Source organism: Capricornis sumatraensis, chromosome 9 (assembly GCF_032405125.1).
Source record: "Capricornis sumatraensis isolate serow.1 chromosome 9, serow.2, whole genome shotgun sequence".
Classification (NCBI taxonomy): domain Eukaryota; kingdom Metazoa; phylum Chordata; class Mammalia; order Artiodactyla; family Bovidae; genus Capricornis; species Capricornis sumatraensis.
Window position 1 is genome coordinate 49,396,594 of NC_091077.1, and position 23,670 is coordinate 49,420,263.

The 23,670-nt window shown below is 41.0% G+C and overlaps 1 protein-coding gene across 1 annotated transcript in view; it reads left to right on the forward strand.

Annotated features, from left to right (window-relative positions):
• KDM3B (lysine demethylase 3B) overlaps positions 1-23,338 on the forward strand; it is a 58,557-nt gene extending 35,219 nt beyond the window's left edge. The window contains exons 11-24 of the mRNA XM_068980318.1: positions 378-530; positions 5,940-6,047; positions 7,312-7,439; positions 8,518-8,797; positions 9,516-9,772; positions 12,368-12,634; positions 13,432-13,603; positions 14,007-14,097; positions 14,237-14,367; positions 14,774-14,893; positions 19,167-19,306; positions 19,568-19,744; positions 20,207-20,341; positions 22,072-23,338. Of these exons, the coding sequence (XP_068836419.1) occupies positions 378-530; positions 5,940-6,047; positions 7,312-7,439; positions 8,518-8,797; positions 9,516-9,772; positions 12,368-12,634; positions 13,432-13,603; positions 14,007-14,097; positions 14,237-14,367; positions 14,774-14,893; positions 19,167-19,306; positions 19,568-19,744; positions 20,207-20,341; positions 22,072-22,152 (2,240 nt within the window). The 3' untranslated portion in view covers positions 22,153-23,338. The remainder of the gene's footprint in view (positions 1-377; positions 531-5,939; positions 6,048-7,311; positions 7,440-8,517; positions 8,798-9,515; positions 9,773-12,367; positions 12,635-13,431; positions 13,604-14,006; positions 14,098-14,236; positions 14,368-14,773; positions 14,894-19,166; positions 19,307-19,567; positions 19,745-20,206; positions 20,342-22,071) is intronic.
• Positions 23,339-23,670: the final 332 nt, after the last annotated feature.

A 23,670-nucleotide genomic window follows, 5' to 3' on the forward strand; every position in this document is an offset into this window, starting at 1 on the left:
GTTTCATACCTTAAACCCATGTTATTCATACATTTATGGTATTTCCATGTCTATGAGATACTATACCCTATTTCTAGACCAAGGAATATTGTACTGTACTTTAAGAGAAAATGTTCTTATTTAAAGCTTCCCCAATTTGAAAATTTTATAGTATCTTAAGTGACAACATATGGCATTCATTCTCACTAACACTTGCTCAGAAATATTAGAAATTCCATGTATTTTGTTTCTCTTACAGTTATACAAATACGAACTGCATGAATCTTTGAGTTTAATTGCTAGACAAAATGCTTGAATGGGAATCAGTGGATCTGGGATCTTATGCTCTCGCTCAGGATGCTCAGTGCCAATAGTATTCCTCTTCCTTTTTCCACCAGAGAAAGTGGCATGGAAGCGAGCGGTCCGAGGTGTACGGGAGATGTGTGATGTATGTGAAACAACCCTCTTCAACATCCACTGGGTTTGTCGCAAATGCGGATTTGGGGTCTGCCTTGACTGTTACAGGCTCAGGAAAAGCCGACCACGCAGTGGTGAGCAAATGTTGTCCTATACAGCTGAAGGTAAAATGTCAGTGGAGGTGTGGACTTGGAAACTGAAGCAGAAATGGCTTTGGGCTCCTTCTTTAGCTTATATTTTGTCACATTGTGAGGTCTTAAAAGTGCCAATACTCCAGCCTAACTGAGAAGGTTAAAACTTTTAAAGTATACACTTCAAATGTTTTTAGTATATTCTCAAGTTTATATAATTATCACCACTATCTAATTTCATTTTCATTGCTCCAAAAATGAATCTTGCATTCAGTAGCAGTCACTCCCTATTCCTTCCCCCCTTAAACCTTGGTAACCATCAGTCCACTTACTGTCTCTATCAACTTGCCTATTCTGTACATGTCATATGAATGGAATCACACAATATATGGCCTTCTGTGACTGGCCTCTTAAACTTAGCATACTCTTTCAAAGTTTTATCCATGTTATAGCACATAATTCATTCCTTGTATTGCCAGGTAATATTCCATTGTATAGATATACTACATTTTCTTCATCCAGTCTTTAGTTGATGGACATTTGCGTTGTTTATACTTTTGGCTGTTATGAATAGTGGAACATTTGTTACAAGTTTTTGTGTGGATGTATGTTTTCATTTTTTTGAGAATATATACCTTGTAGTAGAATTGATGGGGCATATGGCAGTTCTGTGTTTAACCCTTTCAGAAACTGCCAAACTGTATTTCAAAGTAGCTGCACCATTTTATAATTCCACCAGCAATGTATGAGGATTGCAAATTTTCCACATCCTTGTCAACGCTTGTTATTATCTGTCTGATTATAGCCATCATAGTAACTGTGAAGTAGTATATAGTGTGGTTTTAATTTGCATTTCCCAGATGACTACTAATGTTGAGAATCTTTTCATGTGTTTTTTGGCCCTATCTTCCCTGGAAAAATGTCTATTCAAATCCTTTGCTTCACTTTTCTTTTTGCTTTATCTTATTACCTGCCAAGAATCTTCCTTGCCCCTTGACTTCATCATTCTTCCCTCTTCTATGATACAGTGTAACCATTGTAACTGATTTAGAGCTTATACTACTGGGATCTGAATCCTACTTCTGTATCTTATCATACCAACTATGGTGTCTTGGGCTAGTTACTTAGCCCCTCAGACTCATTTCCTGATAATACAAGTATGTCCCTCACAGCATTGTTTTAAGGATTAAATGAGATAATGTATGTCCAGTGGTTAACACATTCACTAGGTACTACATGTTACATAGCTAAGATCTTCCACTTTTGCCCATGAAAGATAAACTTCCGCAGAAGTTGCCCTCCTATCATAAAAAGTAAGAAAATCAGACAAAATATACAAAACCACAGTTTCAGAGGGCTTCCTGATAGCTCAGTTGGTAAAGAATCCGCCTGCAATGCAATGCAGGAGACCCCGGTTCATTCCTGGGTCGGGAAGATCTACTGGAAAAGGGATAGGCTCCCCACTCCAGTATTCTTGGGCTTCCCTTGTGGCTCAGCTGGTAAAGAATCTGCCTGCAGTGTGGGAGACCTGGGTTCGATCCCTGGGTTGGGAAGATCCCCTGGAGAAGGGAAAGGCTACCTACTCCAGTATTCTGGCCTGGAAAATTCCATGGACTGGGGTCTCAAAGAGTCAGACACAACTGAGCGACTTTCACTTTCACAGTTTCAGATATTGGACAACAGGCAGCTTGAGTCTGTACTCCCTCAGAAAAATGAAGAAACAAGGTGAGTCCTACAATTGCCCCAGTTTACTGCCTGGAGGCAGTTTCTAGCCTGTACCACAGGGAAAGGCAATTAAAATAGAGTTTGGCAATCTCACAAGTTCAGACCGAGATTAAAATCTGAGAAGAGTGAGGCAGTGTACTGAAGTGCTACAGAAAGAACACCAGATCTAGAGAAATCATCTCAATTTTTTTTTTTATTATTATATAGTGGTCTGCACATGCATCAGAGGAAACTGTCCTCAAGCCAATCAACTGAATTGTATACAGAACTCACAATTTGTATTCCCACCAGCCAGAGTGGAGAGACATTGGACAGAGTCCAAAGAGGTCACACCCTTTGTAGTAGGACTAACGTAGTCCCAGAATAAAGTTGCTCTGGAGCTGCCATAATGAAGTGTAGAGCACGACTCGGAAGGATCAAATTCATCTGCAAATTGCTTAGTTATACGCTACAGTAAAACCAAACATTCTTTAAAGGATTACACAAAATCCAGTACTCTGAAACATAAAACTCACAAAGCTCTGCATTCGGTGAAGAAAGATCTGGTGTACAGAAAAGAATAATGCAACCAGTATAATACAACCAGTAATCTGGGAGGAAGAAAACAATCGATAGAACAAGTACAGAAATGACAGTGATGAGGGAGTTATTGTAAAAGGACCTTAAAACAGCTATCAAAATACTTTTAATATGTTTGGACCGGAGAAGGCAATGGCACCCCACTCCAATAAATCTTGCCTAGCAAATCCCATGGATGGAGGATCCTGGAAGGCTGCAGTCCATGGGTTCGCTAGCAGTCAGACATGACTGAGTGACTTCACTTTCATTTTTCACGTTCATGCATTGGAGAAGGAAATGGCAACCCACTCCAGTGTTCTTGCCTGGAGAATCCCAGGGACAGGGGAGCCTGGTGGGCTGCCGTCTATGGGGTCGCACAGAGTCGGACACGACTGAAGCGACTTAGCAGCAGCAGCAATATGCTTGGACATAAAGGAAAACATAATGAGTAACATAGAAGACATGTAAAAGACCCAGATGAAGCTTCTAGAGATGAAAAGTAACTAAAAAAAAACACTAGGTAGGATTAATGGCATATTAGATACTGCAGAAGAAACAGTGAACTTGAGGACACAGAATAAAAAGTATAAAAAACTAAGTACAGACAGAGGACTTAAATTTATAAGTTGAAGAGTGCCTTGTTGAACTACCAGATACATTAGGTAGTCTCCCAAACAAGTAAGTGGAGTTCCAGAAAGAGAAAGGGCAGGAGAACAGAGATAGAAAAAATATTGAAAAAAATAAAGCCAAAATTTTTCCAAATTTGATGAAAAAGCTATAACGTTACAAGTCCAACAATAATCCTCAAATAAAAAAGACATTAAGAAAAACACACCAAAGCACGTCCTAATTACTTACTGAAAAACAGTGTGTAAAGAGAAAAGCTGAAAAGCACAAGAGGAAAAAGATGCACATTATGTAACAAAGATAAGAATGATAGCTAACTTGTCAGAAAACTATACTCTAGAGACAATGGTACAGGATTTTAAAGTGCTGAAAATAAACCTATTAGCCTAGAATTCATACCTAGTGGAAATATCTTTCTAGGGTGAAATTGTTTTCCAGGAATGGAAAAAGTGATAGAATTCATCATTCTATCACCAGCAGACCCATGCTGCAAAGTTAAAGGTAGTGACTCAGCCAAAAGAAAATGATACAATGTGGAAACTTGGATTTATGCAAAGGAATGAAGAATGTGCTACATGGTAAATATGTGGGTACATATAAAAGACTTTTTTCTTATTTTAGGACTTACTTGGTGGTACAGTAGATAGGAATCCACCTACCAACACAGGGGACATGGGTTCAATCCCTGGTCTGGGAAGATTCTACATGCTGTGGAGCCACTAAGCCCATATGCCACAAATACTGAACCCACACTCTAGAGCCTGTGAGCCTCAGCTACTGAGCCCAGGTGCTACAACTGCTGAAGCCCACGTGTGTAGAACCTGTGCTCTGCGACTGGAAACCCCACTGCAGTGAGAAGCCTACATACCACAAGGAAGACCAGCCCCTGCTACAGCAGACCCAGTACAGCCAAAAATAACTGACTAGATAGATAAATAATTTCAAAAAAAGACAAGGAAGGGCTTCCCTGGTGGCTCAGTTAGAAAGAATCTGCCAGCCAGTGCAGGACACATGGGTTCAATCTCTGGTCAGGGAAGATCCCCCATACTGTGGAGCAACTAAGCCCGTGCGCCACAGCTACTGAGCCTGTGCTCTAGAGCCTGGGAGCCACAAGTATCGAGCCTGTGTGCCACAGCTACTGAAGCCCAAGTGCCCTAAAGCCCATGCTCTGCAACAAGAGAAACCAATGCAGTGAGAAGCCCACACACTGCAACTAGAGAGTAGCCTCCACTGTCTGCAACTAGAGAAAAGCCGACACAGCAACTAAGACCCAGCACAGCCAAAAAATTAGAACATTAAAAAGACAAGGAAAAACATCTGGAATCTTCCTGGACCAAGGATCAAACCCAAGTTCCTTGCACTGGAAGTGTGCCACCAGGGAAATCCCCACAACCCAGTCTTTAAATGGGAAAAATATTTGAACAGATATGTCATCAAAGAAGATAGGTCAATGAGAAATAAACACATGGAAAAAACTGTCATTACTTACTAGGGAAATGCAAATTAAAACCATAATGAGAAACCACTGTCCCCACTAGGTTGGATAACATTTTTAAAACTGAGGGTGCAAAGTGCTGTCAAGGATATGGAGCAACTAAAACTTATTAAACATTGCTGATAGGGATGCAATTTGGTACCATCACTTTGGAAAACAGTATATCTATTTCTTTATAAGTCTAAACATCAACTAGCATTCTACTAGTACGTATAAGGGAAATGAAAATATATCCACACAAAGGCTTGTGCTTGAATGTGTATAGCACTTTATTCATAATAGCCAATAATTGGAAACAATCCAACTGTTCACCAGTAATTGAAAGCAGTCCAACTATTCATGAGTGGGTAAACAAAATGTGGTACATCCAAACTATGGAACAGCACTCAGACATGAAAAGGAATGAATTACTTATACATGGAACAGTATGGATGAATCTCAAAATCATTATGCCGAATGAAAATATCTCAACACAAATGACAGATGACATACCATATGTTTCCAGTAATATGAAATTCTAGAAGTAAAACTTTAATGTTAGAAATTTGATCAGTAGTGGCCAGGGGTTGAGGAAAGGGTATTGACTGCAAAGGGCTAAAGGAAACTTTGGGAAGGAATAGTAATGTTCTAAATTCTGAATGTCGCACTGTTTTCCACAACTAGATATCTTTGTCGAAATTCAAACATATTTGAATTTGAAGTGTACACTTTAAATTGTTGAACTAATTTTATGTAAATTATACCTTAGTGAAGCAGTATTTTTAAAAGTTAAGGACTTCCTGATGGTCCAGTGGTTAAGACTCTGCTTTCATGGTAGGGGGCATGGCTTTGATCCCTGGTTGGGGAACTAAGGTCCCACAAACTGTATAACCAAAAATAAATAAAATCAGCTGTGATCTTCTTTGACTCGTGAGAAAACTGGCCTTTAGAGTCTGAAACTCTCACTCACTGAGAGAGATACATCTTGTGACCCTCATATATAGGAAAGTCATTCATTTCCGTTTCAGAGACAGAAGAGATGGGTGATGAAGAGGTTTTCTCCTGGTTGAAGTGTGCAAAGGGGCAGTCCCATGAACCAGAGAATCTCATGCCCACACAGATAATCCCTGGCACAGGTAAAAGGAATTCCTTTTTTAGATTTGGTGGGAGAAAAATATTTTTAAGTTATAATTTATACCCTATAAAATTTGGTGAAATGGTTTATGTCAGCTTGACTGTTTTTAAGCTTCACAAGATTTCTCTGAGACTTTGAATCTTCAGAAATGTTAGATTGATTGTATGCAGTCAGGGCACATACTTTGCCTCAGTTTCCTGGGTGTAGGGGTTGGTTGCTTTTCAGATGTCATTTTACATTCTTATGGTCAGCAGGGCCAGAATAGAAAAAGCCTGTCTTGGAATTCTGTGGTGGTCCAGTGATTAAGACTGTGCTCTCACTGCTAAGAGCCTGGGTTTAAGCCTGGTTGGGGAACTAAGATCCTGCAAACTGTGTAACATGGCAAAAAGAAAAAAAGGAAAGAAAAAGCTAGTCCCCTGGCTTCCAGAAAGACCTTTGATTTTAGGCTTATAAAAATCCAGCTGAGGGACTTCCCTGATGGTCCAGTGGTTAAGACTCTATGCTTCCAGTGCAGGGGCCCTGGGTTCGATCCTTGGTCAGGAAACTAAGATCCCACATACCCCATGGTGCAGCCAAAAAAAAAATCCAACTGAAGCTAATCAAAGCTCTTGAAACCATGAAGAAGGCAGCTTACCAGTAGGGATCAATGGTCTCATGGCAACTTACTTCAGCGATTTCCTCCAGAAAGTCTATTTCCAGCTTCCATACTTGCACTAACACACACACTGAAGCTGGTGAATCCCCTGCCTATAGTCTCCTTAACGTTGGGGAGCCACCCCCTTTTATACCCCAGTGTATGCAAGCAGAAGAGCTCCCTGAGTTCAGTGGTCAGATGCCTGCTCCCTGCTGATCTAAGCATTGGTTAAATGTTTCTGTAAAGTATACATTGGTATAACTTATAGTAAAGTACCTAAATCTCAAGTATACAATTCAAAACGTTTATATACGCTTGAATATTAAGGAATCTACCCTTAGAGTTTCTGCTGAAGGACACCTTGTTAATGTTTACTAGAGGAGGGTGCGAGTGTAGCTTAGTGGTTAAATGTGTACAGAACATTAGTGCTAGATAGACTTGGGTTAAAGTCTTAGTACTTTCATTTACCAACTTTATGTACTTAAGCAAATAACCTAACTTCCCTGAGTCTCAGTTTCATCATCAGAAATCAAGGGTACAAACTGCTACCTCCCTGAAATGTTGTAAAGCTTGAGAGAGATAATGTAAAGTATTCCAAGGTTGATTATTATTATAATTATCTTTTTTCCAGCTCTTTACAATATTGGAGACATGGTACATGCTGCCCGGGGCAAGTGGGGAATTAAAGCAAACTGCCCTTGTATTAGTCGGCAGAACAAATCTGTGTTGAGACCTGCTGTCACTAATGGGATGTCACAGGTAAAATGGTGTGAAAAAGTGGTGTTTCTCACAGGTAAACTGAGAGAAACTTAAGTTCTTTGTTCCAGGAAATGTCCCATTTTCACTTCTGTTGTCCCAGGCTACTCTTGGATTCCTGGGCAACTAGGGGATAGGGAAGCCTGTCTAGAGAGAGCCCGTAGGGTTTACTGGAGGGATTTAAACTCCCCCTAACTCGTGTGAGTTTCTCTTCATTTGTCTTTAAAACCAATTCAGGCTTGGTTGATAAGTAGCACAAAGAGATTCTTTGCATCTTGTCAGGATTTCTACCTCAGGGTCTTTATGTAGATAAAGAGTATAGAAAAGGTCGCTAGCAATACAGTCTTATCTGTGTGCATGGACCCTGCCTTGTCATGTTAGATACTGAGGAAAGAAACATGAGTATTGGCCCGTTGATCTGGGATCATTCCACCTGAAACCATCCTAAGCAGTGATCATAGAGCAGCAGTGATTTTCCCATCTTCTGTCAGAGGTGGAGGTCATTCTAGTTTGATGGTGACCACTAAGAATAAGACATTATTTAAAAACAAAAAACACACTGCTTACTTTCGGAGGACTTTGCAGGCATGCTACATGTGAGCAATAAGAGGTACAAGGATTAACCCTGAGAAATCTCAAGATATATTTTCAGTAGAATTGATATATTAGAACACATCATCTGGAAAATTTAACAATAGAAAAATGACCTTTTTATTGAGCATTTACGTATGCCAGACACTGTGCTGAGCTCTTTGCATATACTATCTCATTTGATCCTCAGAGCAGCTTTGTGCAGTCAGGTTCTGATCACCAGTTTGTCATTGTAGAAATTGAGCCTCAGGCATGCCAAACAAAAACCCTGTCTTGTTCATTGCTCTTTCCACAGAACCTAGCATAGATTCTATCACATGTAGGAATCGATAAATATATGTTAAATTAATGAGTGAGTGAAATAGCAGTTTATGGGACAATTCCAAATTGCTTTACCAGACTTATTTAGTGTCAGCAGTCCTTACTATTTCCAATGTATTTTTTCTACACAAGGACAGCACTTTAATAATTTTGGCGTTCTGTGCTATAGCTTCCTAGCATAAACCCTAGTGCCTCTTCTGGAAATGAAACCACCTTCTCAAGCGGAGGAGGAACTGCACCGGGAACACAACCAGAGACAGACCATGTTCCCAAAGCCGACAGTACTGACAGCAGATCAGATGAGCCTCTGAAAGCAGACAGTTCGACATCAAATAGCAATAGTGAGCTAAAAGCCATCAGGCCCCCTTGCCCTGACACAGCCCCACCCTCCTCTGCCCTGCACTGGTTGGCGGATTTAGCAACTCAGAAGGCTAAAGAAGAAACAAAAGGTGAGATTAACACAAGTCTCTCCCCTGCCTGTGGGTGGAACACTTGAGTTATTCTGGAATCCTTCAAACTCACACATTACCATCCACATTTTTGAAATATGCTGCTTGCTTTCTCTGGCCAATCACATAAAATGAGGGACTCTCTTTCAACTTCTTTCTAGAAGTGGAGCTTTTTTAAAAAGGCACATGCCTGGGCTCTACCCCAAATCTCTTTAGTCGGAATTTGGTTTTTAACAATCTTCCCAGATTGCCCTGTTATTAAGCCAGTATTGCTAGCCAGGAGGGCTAGACTTGTCTTTTGATGGGCACAAGAATCACCTGGGGAATCGTTAAAAATGAAGATTCCTGTGCCCCACAAGAACTATCAAATGAGAATCTCCATTTTTAACAAGCACTCCAGGTGATTGCAATACAAGTATTCTGGAGACTTACTTGAAGAAACACTGACTTAGAAAGTGAGGGAGACGAAAGATGAATGGGAACAAAAGGAAGTTTGAAATACAGATCTGGAAAAGAAAGGAAGAAGTAGGAGAGCTTCTCCTTGGCCATGAGACCTGCCATAGTCATAGCTCATCAGGCTTGGCCCAGACAGGCTGTACGTAGTTTGGAGGGCAGGGGAGGGGAGAGTTTCTTCTTTCCTACTTGGCTGATTTTTAGGAGGCAGTTGCCTGCTGGGTATTCCTTGTGCCTAATGCTATTCCCGGTTATGTTCTTACAGAAGCAGGGTCCCTGAGGTCGGTGCTCAATAAAGAGTCTCATTCACCCTTTGGGCTGGACTCGTTCAACTCCACTGCAAAGGTCTCTCCGTTGACTCCAAAGCTTTTTAACAGTCTGTTACTGGGTCCCACTGCCTCCAACAACAAAACTGAAGGCTCTAGCCTTCGAGACCTCCTCCACTCCGGGCCAGGAAAGCTTCCTCAAACCCCCTTGGACACAGGCATACCCTTTCCCCCGGTCTTCTCTACATCCTCAGCAGTAAGTGTCCTCCCTAAAACTCTAGCCTTTGCTGCTTTTCCATGGAAGAACCATCAGAAAGAGATCTGATAACTAGGTTGGAGGGTATAGAGTGACTTGTGTTCTCTACATTATCAGTCCCAACTGATAAGATCTTTCTTTATATCAAGTTTGGGGAATGTTTGAGATCCTTTTAAGTAGTAAAGCTTTTGTGCCATGTTAGGAAATCAGTAGAAACTGAGACATTGGAATTTTTCAGTCGTCATCAGGAATCACTTTATTTTCTTGATGATAACAGATAGCTATTTTTTTTTAACATAGGCGATACATTTATGTGGCATCCTCTTAGATATCTAATAGATACCTCAAACATAACATTAGGAGTGTCTAAGATCACACTCCTAATCTTTTACCTATAAACTTGCATTTCCTTTTTTTTTGCCTCTCTTGATCACTGGTTTCCAGTTGCTTGGCCAAAAATCTTAAAGAGTCATTTGGGACTCCCTTCTCACACTTTGTGTCTAATCTGTTAGCATATCTTTTCAGTTCGATTGTAAAATGTATTCGTAGCACACCCATTTCTCATCAGCTCCCCTGCTTCCCCATTCTAGTCTGAGATAACATCCTCTGTTGCCTGAATTCTTACAGTAATCTCCATTTCTTCCCTTTCTACTCCACAGTCAGTTTCAACAGAGCAGTTAGTATGATCCTTTTAAGATATAAATCAAATCATATCACTGCTGCCTAAAATCTTTCAAGGGCTTCCAATTTCATAATAAAAACAGAGTCCTTTCAGTGGACTATAATGTTCCAGCCCTAGCTTCTCCTCACTTCCCTGACCTCAACTTCCACTCTCATTGTCCATTCTGCTCTGGCCCCACCCACCTTCTTGCTTTTCCTTGGACATGGCTAGGCATGCTCTCTTCAGAGCCTTTACATGTGTCCTTTTCTCCGCCGAGGGCTGTCTTTTCCATGACACCACATGGCCTGCTTCATCATCAGCATCCTCTCCTCCTTTCTGAAACGTTACCTCTTTATCAAGGCTTCTTTTTAGATCACCCTTTTTTTAAAGTCCATTACACTCCCATCCTCCACTATATCTGTTTCTTCTGCACCTATTATCATCTGACTTACTGTGTTTTATTTATTTTCTATCACCACTTAAAGGCATTTTTGTCTTTTTTTTTTCTCTCCATGCTGTGCAGCTTTTGGGATCTTAGTTCCCCAACCAGGGATAGAACCGGGTCCCTAGCAGTGGAAGCACAAAGTCATAATCACTAAACTGCTAGAAATTCCCCCATTTTCGTCTGTTTTATTCCCCCAGTAGCCATAGTGCCACAATGTTTGATACATAGGTATTTAGTAAGCATTTACTGAACAAATAAATTCAAAGATATAAAATTTAAATTTACAAGATACAGTGAAAAGGCTTCTTCTTGCTGTTGCCTCCCTTTCTTTAGGTGACCACTGTTTCATGATTGTCCTTTCTGTGATATTAAAATACATTCAGTATATAGTTTTTTCCTCTTCTTTTTACACAGATATTTTTATACATTGCTTCTTTATTTTCAGTTTATGTATTTCAGAGATCATTTCAAACAAAAACATAAACACGTTTCTCATTCTATTTTATGACTGACTGAAATTTGATGATGGTTGAGCCCTGTACAGTGTGGGTTATTTGTTTCTCTTTTGCACGTTGAGCTCTGTTTTATTTGTACTTGGCTTGGACTCCCAGTTCTCCTTTTTCTTTTTAAATTTTCCAAAGATTTTATAAAGTATATGGTTACATATACTTTATAGAGATAATAATTAGTGATACTTAAGTCATTGGGCTATCCAGTTTACAGAAGCCCTCCCCTTCCTTCACATCTGTGATCTTAGGTTTGTCACTTTCACCTCTGGGCCTGAGCTTTCCCACCAGCCAAAACAAATGAGAGATTCTTGGTAGGGGACAAACTGAGGAGTGGGAGACTACTTTCAGAATATACAGTTCTCTTGGATACAAATATTTATTGGGTACACTCCCTAGTAAAAAGTCACTGCCTTGGTAAGTCACCTCAGTTACTTAATTGAAGTATTATATCCCTTGAACATGCTGGCCAGAGAAAAATGTATAACCCTCAAAGTAAATGATCTTTTTTCACTCAGCTATAGCATTTTGTGATCCCTGACGTCTACGTGCATATACTTAAAATGGGCCTCAATGCCAAAGATATTTCTTTTTTTTTTTTTTTTTCAGCTGTACCATGCAGCATGTGGAATCTTCCCTGACCAGGGATTGAACTTATGCCCCCTCATTGGGAGCACAGAATCTTAACCACTGGACTATCAGGGAAGTCCCCAGAGATATTTCTTAGGTCTCAGATCTCTTGCAATAGAGGGGATCTTTCTGTCCTTTTCTTTCACAAATAAAAAGCAGAATATGAAGGCTAGGAAAATGTAAGATACTGACTTAATAGATTCCCCTTCCAACCACAAAAGACTTCATAATAACTTTTATGAAATTGAATCAGGTAGATCAGAACTCCATGTGAATAAAACTGTGAGACTGTTTTTTAATACTCTACTGATGGTGCCTTAGTCATACTAACCTGATGGATTTGTGTCTGGCAGGGAGTGAAGAACAAGGCCAGCCTACCCAACTTCCTTGACCACATCATTGCCTCAGTGGTAGAAAATAAGAAAACCTCAGATGCTGCAAAGCGGGCCTGTAACTTGACTGATACCCAAAAGGAAGTGAAGGAGATGGTGATGGGGTTAAATGTGCTGGACCCCCATACCTCTCATTCCTGGCTCTGTGATGGAAGACTTTTGTGTCTTCATGACCCCAGCAACAAAAACAATTGGAAGATATTCCGGGAGTGTTGGAAGCAAGGCCAGGTAAGCAAGAATAAGCAGATCCCAGGGTCGGCTGTCTACCTGTCCACCCACCAAAGCTAGCAGGATAGTTTCAGTCCTCTCTGGGAGATACTCTGCCAAGGAGATTTAGATATACAGTAAGTTTGTTGTAGACAGCCTTGCTACTTTGAGTTTTCTTTGATTTTTAAGAATCGGAAGATTTGTAAAATACACTATGGGTCTTTTTTCTTTCTCAGCTGTGTAGCTCTGTGTTCTTAAAAGCACAGTTGAAATTCCTGTGAGGTTGTGATCTGGCATTAATGACACCTTTAGAGGAAAATCCTTAAGTGAGATATGGTGTGAGGCGAGAGTTGGTGGAAGTGGGTGGTACTTTTCTAGGTAAATGTTTCAAGACCATACAAGTCTGTGTGATAGTGTGATAACACTTCCTGAGTTTTATACATTAGCAGGTATGAGGAAGAAGGAGTTTATGGAATTGTCTAGATAGTTTTTCATTTGAGATGTGAGGAAGTATTCTGAGTTGCATTTGTTAGCTTTTCATCCTCTCACCTCAAATTAGTGGTATATACCAGGGCAATAGAAGTGATTTCTCTGGAATGCACCCCCACCCCCACCCTGTGAGAATCAAATATAGTAACAGAATAGAAGTGTTTTCATCTTCTGTAGCTGACATGTTGATCCATGGATTCTGAAACTGGGAGGGATCAATAAGTCATCATGGAGAAGAGGTTGTCCTCAGGAAACCCTCCTATTCAATCCTTAGCCCTGAGTTAAGTGTTTCCTACATGGCTCTGATTAAGATACTTTTGTTTCCACAGCCAGTGCTGGTTTCAGGGGTACATAAAAAGCTCAAGTCTGAACTCTGGAAGCCAGAAGCCTTTAGCCAGGAATTTGGAGACCAGGATGTGGACTTGGTGAACTGCAGGAACTGTGCGATAATTTCCGATGTGAAAGTTCGGGATTTCTGGGATGGCTTCGAGATTATATGCAGTAAGTAGCTTTGCTATCTGGTTCTATAAAAGCAGACTAGAAAGTAAACATCTATATGCCCAGCCCCTAAAATAGCAAATCACTGATACATCCTCTTAGTGGGAGAAATAGTCAATCATGGTGGCAACCAGGTAGCTCTCATGGCAATCGCATGGCTCCCAGACCTTACCTGGACTTAAGCACTTGATCACATGGGCTGTGTGGGGCACTTTCACTTTGAGATGGAAAAACTCACCATGGTTTTTCTGTGGGTGAGGAAAACAAAGCCCTCATAATCCATTATAGAGGTTTGCAAACTAAAAAAAAAAGAGAGAGAGTTTAGTCTTCTAAACCTTTTAGTCACTGGAGAATCAGGAAATAGCCAACACAGCAGATGTTTGTAGGAGTGCTTTCTGTCTTCCAGAGCGATTAAGGTCAGAAGATGGGCAGCCAATGGTGCTCAAACTCAAGGACTGGCCTCCTGGGGAAGATTTTCGAGACATGATGCCAACAAGGTTAGTGAACTACAGTAAGTCATCTTGAGAGACTTGTGCTTTGCTGAAGCCATCACAAAGTAATCACAGAAAAGTGAGCTCCACCTCTTTGCCTTTTTCCCCTGTAACAACCTAAGTCATCTCTCATGTTCTTCTGTAGGTTTGAAGATCTGATGGAGAACCTTCCTCTGCCAGAATATACCAAGCGAGATGGCAGGCTCAATCTGGCCTCCAGGCTACCCAGCTATTTTGTAAGGCCCGATCTGGGCCCCAAGATGTACAATGCCTACGGTATGAGGGAAAGGCCATAACTGATCTTTTTGGACACTTTTGTTTCCATTTTACCTGAAGAGGGAGATCTGTATTAAGTGTCCTGTGTAGAGATGATAGAGAGCAGAGTGACAGGTGCTGAAGAAGCTGATAGTATCCAGGATAGTTTTGAATGTTTGCTTTTATCTTTGATTTACAGTCCATAAATCTTACATTACAGCATTAGAAGGTTTCCTCTCAAAGACTCCATCCAAGGAATTTCCATGACAATCCAGTGGTTAAGATTACATGCTTCCACTGCATAGGGCATGGGTTCAATCCCTGGTCAGGGAAAGATCCGGCATGCCATGCCACTCAGCCAAAAATGAAAAAAATAATAATACAGAATATTGCCATTTCACCTTGTATATCTTCCTTTTATCTTCAGGCTTGATAACAGCAGAAGACAGAAGAGTTGGCACAACAAATCTTCACTTAGATGTGTCTGATGCAGTTAATGTGATGGTGTATGTTGGGATCCCCATCGGGGAGGGTGCTCATGATGAAGGTAAGATTTCTAGAACTCAGTGCTTCAGGAGGGTGAGGTTTAGCCTCAGAAGTAAAATGGGATGTCTTTCTCCTCAGTCAGGGCCAGTTGCTTTTTCTTAAGTCTCCACCAGACATGACGCGTCGTAGGCGCACAAAGGGGTGATTGTAGCAGAGAAGAGTGGTACCAGTGTGTCATCAACCAGAGTTATTCTCTCTTTGGGAATGCTGCCCCTTAACACTGAGTGTATAGTATCACAAAGAGGAAAAAGAAGAAACGTCAAACTGGCCTACTTCATCCAGCAGCCAGTTCAGCTGTGGGGTAACAGATGATAAAGCCAGGTCATTTGCACAGAAATGAAGCCTAAAAGTGATACTTTGCTGAATTTGCACTCTCCTCTATCTTGGTGTAAAATTAATATGTGTTAATTATGGAGGCTTCAGAAAACAAAATTTTAAAGAAGAAAATAACTGAAAATCTCAAAGTTAAAAGATAATCAGTGTCATTACTTTGGTAATATTTTCTGCCACACCTGTAGATCTTTTCATTATGTTGTCTTTTAAAGTGTTATAATAGATAAGGATTAGAAGCCAAGCCTCTTACCTTGGCAGAGAAGCTTTACTCTTCATCGCCTTAAACCCATAGAATCCTAGAGTTTGAAGAGGTCTTGAGAAAGTATACAGTCCATCTACATACAGTAGGAAATAATGTGCAATTTGAACATAAGATATGGCTACACAGTTTGAACAGGAAATATGTTTTTTTAAAAAACTGTACTTCCAAAAAATGCTGCTGCTGCTGCTAAGTAGCTTCAATCGTGTCTGACTCTGTGCAACCCCAGAGATGGTAGCCCACCAGGCTCCACCATCCCTGGGATTCTCCAAGCAAGAACACTGGAGTGGGTTGCCATTTCCTTCTCCAATGCATGAAAGTGAAAAGTGAAAGTGAAGTCGCTCAGTCATGTCTAGCTCCTAGCGACCCTATGGACTACAGCCTACCAGGTTCCTCTGTCCATAGGATTTGCCAGGCGAGAGTACTGGAGTGGGTTGCCATTGCCTCTCTTATCAAAAGTATGGAAGATTAGGGTCACTTCCCATGTGTAGGAAGTTTAGACTTCAATGTGACTGTTGATTCTTTTTCCCGAGAGATAGAGAATGTTGTTGGTCAGTCTCTAAGTCATGTTTAACTCTTTGCGAACCCCTAGACTACAGCACATCAGGCTTTCCTGTCCATCACCATCTCCTGGAATTTGCTCAAACTCATGTCTGTTGAGTCTGTGACACTATCTTAACTGTCTCATCCTCTGCTGCCCCCTTCTCCTTTTGCCTTCAGTCTTTCCCACCATCAGAGTCTTTTCCAGTGAGTCAGCTCTTCCCATCACGTGGCCAAAGTATTGAAGCTTCAGCTTCAGCATCAGTCCTTCCATTGAGTATTCAGGGTTGATTTCCTTTAGGACTGACTGGTTTGATCTCTGTGCTGTCCAAGAGACTTTCAGAAATCTTCTCCACCACCACAATTTGAAAGCGTCAGTTCTTTGGTGCTCAGCCTTCTTTATGGTCTAACTCTCACATCCGTACATGACTACTGAAAAAGCCATAGCTCCGTACATGACTACTGAAAAAGCCATAGCTATATGGACTTTTGTCAGCAAAGTGATGTCTCTGCTTTTTAATATTCTGTCTAGGTTTGTCAATAGCTTTTCTTCCAAGGAGCAAGCATCTTTTAATTTCATGGCAGCAACCACCATCCACAGTGATTTTGGAGCCCAAGAAAATAAAATCTGTCACTGTTTCCACTTTTTCCCCCATCTATTTGCCGTGAAGTGAGGGACCAGAACCATTCAACTTCCGCTTCTTCAGCATTACTGGTCAGGGCATACACTTGGATTACTGTGATACTGAATAGATTCAAGGGGTTATATCTGATAAACAGAGTGCCTGAAGAACTGTGGAAGGAGGTTCATGACATTGTACAGAAGGTGGTGATCAAGACCATCCCCAAGAAAAAGAAATTTAAAAAGGCAAAATGGTTGTCTGAGGAGGCCTTACAAATAGCTGAGAAAACAAGAGAAGCAAAAGGGAAAGGAGAAAAGAAAGATATACCCATTTGAATGCAGAGTTCCAAAGAAGAGCAAGGAGAGATAAAGCTTTTCTCAGTGATCAGTGCAAAGAAATAGAGGAAAACAATATAATGGGAAAGACTAGAGATCTCTTCAAGAAAACTAGAGATACCAAGGGAACATTTCATGCAAAGATGGGCTCAATAAAGGACAGAAATGGTCTGGACCTAACAGAAGCAGAAGATATTAAGAAGACGTTGCAAGAAAACACAGAAGAACTATACAAAAATGATCTTCATGGCCCAGATAATCATGATTGTGTGATCACTCACCTAGAGCCAGACATCCTGGAATGCGAAGTCAAGTGGGCCTTAGGAAGCATCACTACGAACAAAGCTAGTGGAGGTGATGGAATTCCAGTTGAGCTATTTCAGATCCTAAAAGTTGATGTGAAAGTGCTGCACTCAATATGCCAGCAAATTTGGAAAACTCAGCAGTGGCCACAGGACTGGAAGAGGTCAGTTTTCAGTCCACTCTCAAAGAAAGGCAATGCCAAAGAATGCTCAAGCTACTGCACAATTGAATTCATCTCACACACTAGTAAAGTAATGCTCAAAATTCTCCAAGCCAGTCTTCAACAGTACATGAACCATGAACTTCCAAATGTTCAAGCTGGATTTAGAAAAGGCAGAGGAACCAGAGATCAAATTGCCAACCCGTTGGATCACTGAAAAAGCAAGAGAGTTCCAGAAAAACATCTACTTCTGCTTTATTGACTATGATAAAGCCTTTGACTGTGTGGATCACAACAAACTGTAGGAAATTCTTCAAGAGATGGGAATACTAGACCACCTTACCTGCCTCCTGAGAAATCTGTATGCAGGTCAAGAAGCAACAGTTAGAACTGGACATGGAACAACAGACTGGTTCCAAATTGGGAAAGGAGTACGTCAAGGCTATATATTGTCACCCTGCTTATTTAACTTATATGCAGAGTACATCATGAGAAATGCTGGACTGGATGAAGCACAAGCTGGAATCAAGATTGCTGGGAGAAATATCAATAACCTCAGATATGCAGGTGACACCACCCTTATGGCAGAAAGCAAAGAAGAACTAAAGAGCCTCTTGATGAAAGTGAAAGTGAAAAAGTTGGCTTAAAGCTCAACATTCAGAAAACTAAGATCATGGCATCCAGTCCTATTACTTCATGGCAAATAGATGGGGAAACAGTGGAAAAGAGAGACTTTATTTTTGGGGGCTTCAGAATCACTACAGATGGTGACTGCAGCCATGAAATTAAAAGACACTTGCTCCTTGGAAGAAAAGCTAAGACCAATCTAAGCAGCATATTAAAAAGCCTAGAGTTTACTTTGCCAACAAAGGTCCATCTAGTTGAAGCTATGGTTTTTCCAGCAGTCATATATGGATGTGAGAGTCAGGCTATAAAGAAAGCTGAGTGCCGAAGAACTGATGCTTTTGAACTGTGGTGTTGGAGAAGACTCTTGAGAGTCCCTTGGACTGCAAGGAGATCCAACCAGTCCTTCCTAAAGGAAATCAGTCCTGAATATTCATTGGAGGGACTGATGCTAAAACTGAAACTCCAATACTTTGGCCACCTGATGCAAAGAACTGATTCATTTGAAAAGACCCTGATGCTGGGAAAGATTGAGGGCAGGAGAAAGGGACGACAGAGGATGAGATGGTTGGATGGCATCACCGACTCAATGAGTAAACTCCAGGAGTTGGTGGTGGACAGGGAAGCCTGGCATGCTGCAGTCTATGCGGTTGCAGAGAGTTGGACACGACTGAGCTACTGAACTGAAGTGAAGTGAGGGATCAGATGCCATGATCTTAGTTTTTTTAATGTTAAGTTTCAAGCTAGCTCTTTCTTCTCTTTCACCATCATCAAGAGGCTCTTCAGTTCCTCTTTACTTTCTGCCATTAGAGTGGTATCATCTGCATATATCTGAAGTTGTTTATATATCTCCTGGCAATCTTGATTCTAGCTTGTGATTCATCCAGCCTGGCATTTCACATGATGTACTCTGCATATAAGTTAAATAAGCAGGGTGACAACATATAGCCTTGACATACTCCTTTCCCAATTTTAAACCAGTCCGATATTCCAGATGAAGAATAAGAGAGACTAAACTTGTTTGAATTGGACATTTTGCTTCACTAAGAGGTACTGAAGTGGCTGCTTACATTGAAATATCATTTTGCTTTTTTCAGAGGTTCTCAAAACAATTGACGAGGGAGATGCTGATGAGGTGACAAAGCAAAGGATTCATGATGGAAAGGAGAAACCCGGTGCTTTGTGGCATATCTATGCAGCCAAGGATGCAGAGAAGATCCGGGAGCTGCTCCGAAAGGTATGTCCCTGAGTGGGCTCCCAGATCACAGATTAAAGGTCTGGGGATGCTAAGACAGTCTAACTAGGGTTTCTCATGTAGAGTCCCTTGGCATTAAAGACCTGCGTCCTTTGTTACAATGCCCCATAGGGCTGAATCCTCACTTAGAGGATATTAAATAAAGTAGGTATTACTGCAGCAAGCTGGATTTATCCTGTTAATAATCTTTATGTGTTTATTGATTTTTCCATCTTTGGGTTTTGATCGTGGTTTCATGATCAGGTTGGAGAAGAGCAAGGCCAAGAGAATCCCCCTGATCATGATCCAATTCATGACCAAAGTTGGTACTTGGACCAGACCCTTCGTAAGCGGCTGTATGAGGAGTATGGTGTGCAAGGCTGGGCCATTGTCCAGTTCCTGGGAGATGCTGTCTTCATACCTGCTGGAGCCCCACACCAGGTATGTCCCAACTTGTGGGTGGGGCTCCACAGTTCCCATAGTTTCCTTATTTCTGAGTTTGTTGCTAATCTGGCTGTAGATATAAAAGTGTGGGTTAGACCAATTGCTCTTAAACTGCAACTTATTTTTGGCATTTTCATTTTCTTCCATGTAATTTTAAATGCTCATTTAAAGAAGAAAGTGAGTCTCAGTTCAATCCCCTTTTCAATCCCTTCATTCTGGCTTCCCCAGAAAGTAGCCTACTGTTAACAGTTTGGTATATATTTTTCCATATCCTATTTTTGCACAACTAGTAACATTTTCATTTATAAATTTATACTTACAGTCTTTCTGCATTTGTTGTCGTTATAAACATGGGGTATCAGAAGTGTTTCTCCAGTGTCTTTGTGAACTACATGGTGAACAGTTCCCACAGGTTACTGACTCTGGCGCCTGGTGTCTGCCTCTGCCTTTCCTCTCCAGGTGCACAATCTATACAGTTGCATAAAAGTCGCAGAAGACTTCGTGTCTCCAGAACACGTAAAGCACTGTTTTCGCCTGACGCAGGAATTCAGGCATCTCTCTAACACTCACACAAACCATGAGGATAAACTGCAGGTAAAGAACTCCTCCTCCACTCCAGCCCTGTCTTATCTCCTTGTAGGCCACATACACAGGAGGCGCACACTGCTTTCTGAGGCCATTATCTGGGCAGGATAACTGCAGAGAGCTGACTCAGGGACCCATGTCTGGGGTGTGAGGAGTCCTCCCTCAGGAAGTGTTTAATCAGTCCTCTTCAGGTTTGCTTTTAGAGAATATTCATCTTTTAACCTCATCACTTCCAATGTGGCAGTCTTCTCTGTCTCTGCCCCTGGAAGATACAGTGTTTCAATGTTAGTAACTACACTAGACTGACTTCCCCAGTCAGGTGAGAAAAGCACTGTGGCAGTGTGTTCTAAACCTGTTTCCACAAAACTGCTTCTCCCAGCAAATTTCTGTGCAAACTCAATTCCTTAGAGCCCTGCTAGGGACTGTAATCCATGTCCCTAAGAGTAGATCTATCTAAACTGGAGAATCAGATTAGGTTTTCCTCTGTTCAGAAATGGATTGGAACTTTAAAGGCAAAATTTCATTTTTAATATACCTGGATGCTTAGTAACATAAAATAAAAAAAAAGAATAAGAAAGCAAGATTCCCCAGGCAGAGGTTTAGCATCCAAACAGGCATTCTTCCAGCCTCTCACTTAAGGCCTATTTTCCTGCGTCATGCCTGTGACTCAGGTGTGTCAGTGACCCATGAGGTTGGATATTTTTCTTGGTTGTTGGTAGATTGATAGATGACATTTCTATTATAGATAGAATGCAAGTGTTCAGGCATATATATTTTATACCACCCTCTGTTCGGTCTCTACTTGTCACATATCACTTCCCAGTCCTCTGTTACTGCTTTATTTTTTCCTGTAGTTTTCACCATCTAACATACTATGTATCTTTTGTTTGTTTCTATCCCTACTAGAACATAAGCTGTTTAAGCTCCATGAAGGCAGGGGTGTTGCTGTTTTAGTTCACTGCTTTTCCCTAGGACATGTCTGACACATAGTAGGTACTCAGTAAACATTTGTTGAATTAATACAAAAAATGTAATAGAGAATAGCAAGGGGGCTCGTGTGGCCATCATTCAGCTTAAGAGATAAAACAACATATTCATACCATATATACAATGTATTTGTATACAACAACTACATTGTTGAAGCCTCCATGTACCCTTTCCCACTCCATCTCCCCAGAAATAATCATCATGTTGATTTAAAACTGTCTTTATCCTGTTCACTCTATTTTAATAACTTTTACTTCACACATTATATGTGTTCCTTTTTAACAAAGTAGAAAGTATAGGCACGAAAGGGAAAAATACCCAATAAATCCTACCTGCCCACTGTTTTTAGTCCATTCTTATTAGCTATAGGACCTTAATGTAAGATTCTTAACCATGGAACCTCAGTTCTTATCTGTAAAATGGGGATTATAATAGAATCTACTTCATAGGATTATGGTAAGGATTAAATGAAAGTCCACATAAAGAGCTTAGCAGTAGTGCCCAGCACATACATACACATAGAGGATGGTGATTATATAGCCTTTCAAATGATGGATCATTCTCTTTTGAATGTAGAGTGTATATTCTGTGTGATTTGTCAATCATCTTTTGGGGTTGGTTAGGGGAGCGCGCAGTCCTGGTTGAGGGCTTTCCGCACTCATCAGTAGGCTTTTAGTCGTTGCAGGATATTTTCGTTTGCAGAACACAGTCTGTGGCTGCCATGAACTAATGGTGCTGATTGCTCTCTCCAGGTGAAGAACATCATTTATCATGCGGTGAAAGATGCTGTTGGCACCCTCAAGGCACATGAATCCAAGCTGGCAAGATCGTAGGCATGGAGAAATTTCAAACTCCCCTGTGAAGCAGGTCTTTCACTCACAACACATACAGGGAACGACAGGGTTCTCTGCTGGAGCAGAGGTCCTTCACTTGGAGCCAGTGTGGTCAGTATTACAAACTCTCCAGCCACTCTTTTCTACGCTGCCTCAACACTGAAGGTTGACACAGGAAAGTCGCACTGTTCACACACACAGTTTCAGACTCCAAGCCGAGGGTGCCACATCCCTATCCTGTGGCCTTTTGGGACTTCAGATTGCCTGAACATCGCTGGGCTGTCCTGCACATTCTCATGATTTGAGATTTGTGGAAACCAGGAATGTGGGCACACCTTTCTTTTTTTTATTTTCTCTTGTGCCTAGTTAAGTGGGAATGTGTTTGGAGGTAGGGGGAAATCACATACCTGGTACATATGGGGGCTAATTGTTTAAAAACACCTGGTGGAAGCCTGATGGTGTCTACACATGACCTCTGACACAGCCCATCCCAGGAGCCGGGTGAAGCCATTCCCCACCATCTCTCTCCCATGAACACTGAAGTCTTGAAGGACCCAGGGAGAATCCACTGCTTTTTCCAAGAGGCTCCAGGATTAGGAAACGTGTGTATTTAGTAAAAAATAGGTTTGTAGTGAAATAGTTACTATTTCATGAAAGTAGATATTTTTAGAACTTTTGAAATACCACAGTTGTTTTCCTGGATTATGAGGAAAGGCACATTACATTTAGTCTTCCTTTGAGAAAACTCTTTGAAGAAATAAGATTTTTAGAAATCAACTGCCCATTATAGCACAAAAATCAGCCAAAGCAGAATTTAAAAGAAGTGGCTTTTTAGGGTTCTTTTAATTTCACCCCCCTCCCATCTCAGCCCTATCTTGAGGGAACAGCCATCTTGAGAAAGAACTTTGTTGTGTCTGAGCTGTGGTGTGTTCCATGCATACACACACTGGTGACTCCAGGAACCATTTCCACCTATTACCAGCGTTCCCTTGGGACTTCTCTTATAGTTCCAAATTCAAAGGAAAGTTTGCTTTCCTACATGAGGCTTTTTGTTTTGGGAGTTTTTTTGTCCAGAAATATTTTCAGCAAAACTTTCCAACTCAGTGGAGTTTTATTAAGAATTTATTTGAAAATGATGGAATTCATTGGCCCAGAGATACATTGGAAAGTGTATCTTCTTCCCAGCTGTACTGTAGTGCCCTGCAGGCTTGTTTATATGTTCACAGTTACTTTTTTTTTTTAAATAAAAGTCATTTACTGTAGAATACTTTTAATTTCACTTTCTGTATTTTAATTTTGTTGAAGGGCTGATTGGGATTTCCATGTTCTTATTAAAAATCTAACAAATCTGTTCATAGTGGACTAACTTCTTCCTGTGCCAGTTGTTCTAAAAAGCAGGGCCAGGTTGAGGGTGGGGTTGGAGTTGGAGGATAGTTCATTTTCATATCATCATTACATTGTTGCATCCAATTATTACTCTTTGCTTCCTGAATTTGTGCCCAGTTGGGTGAGGGATGT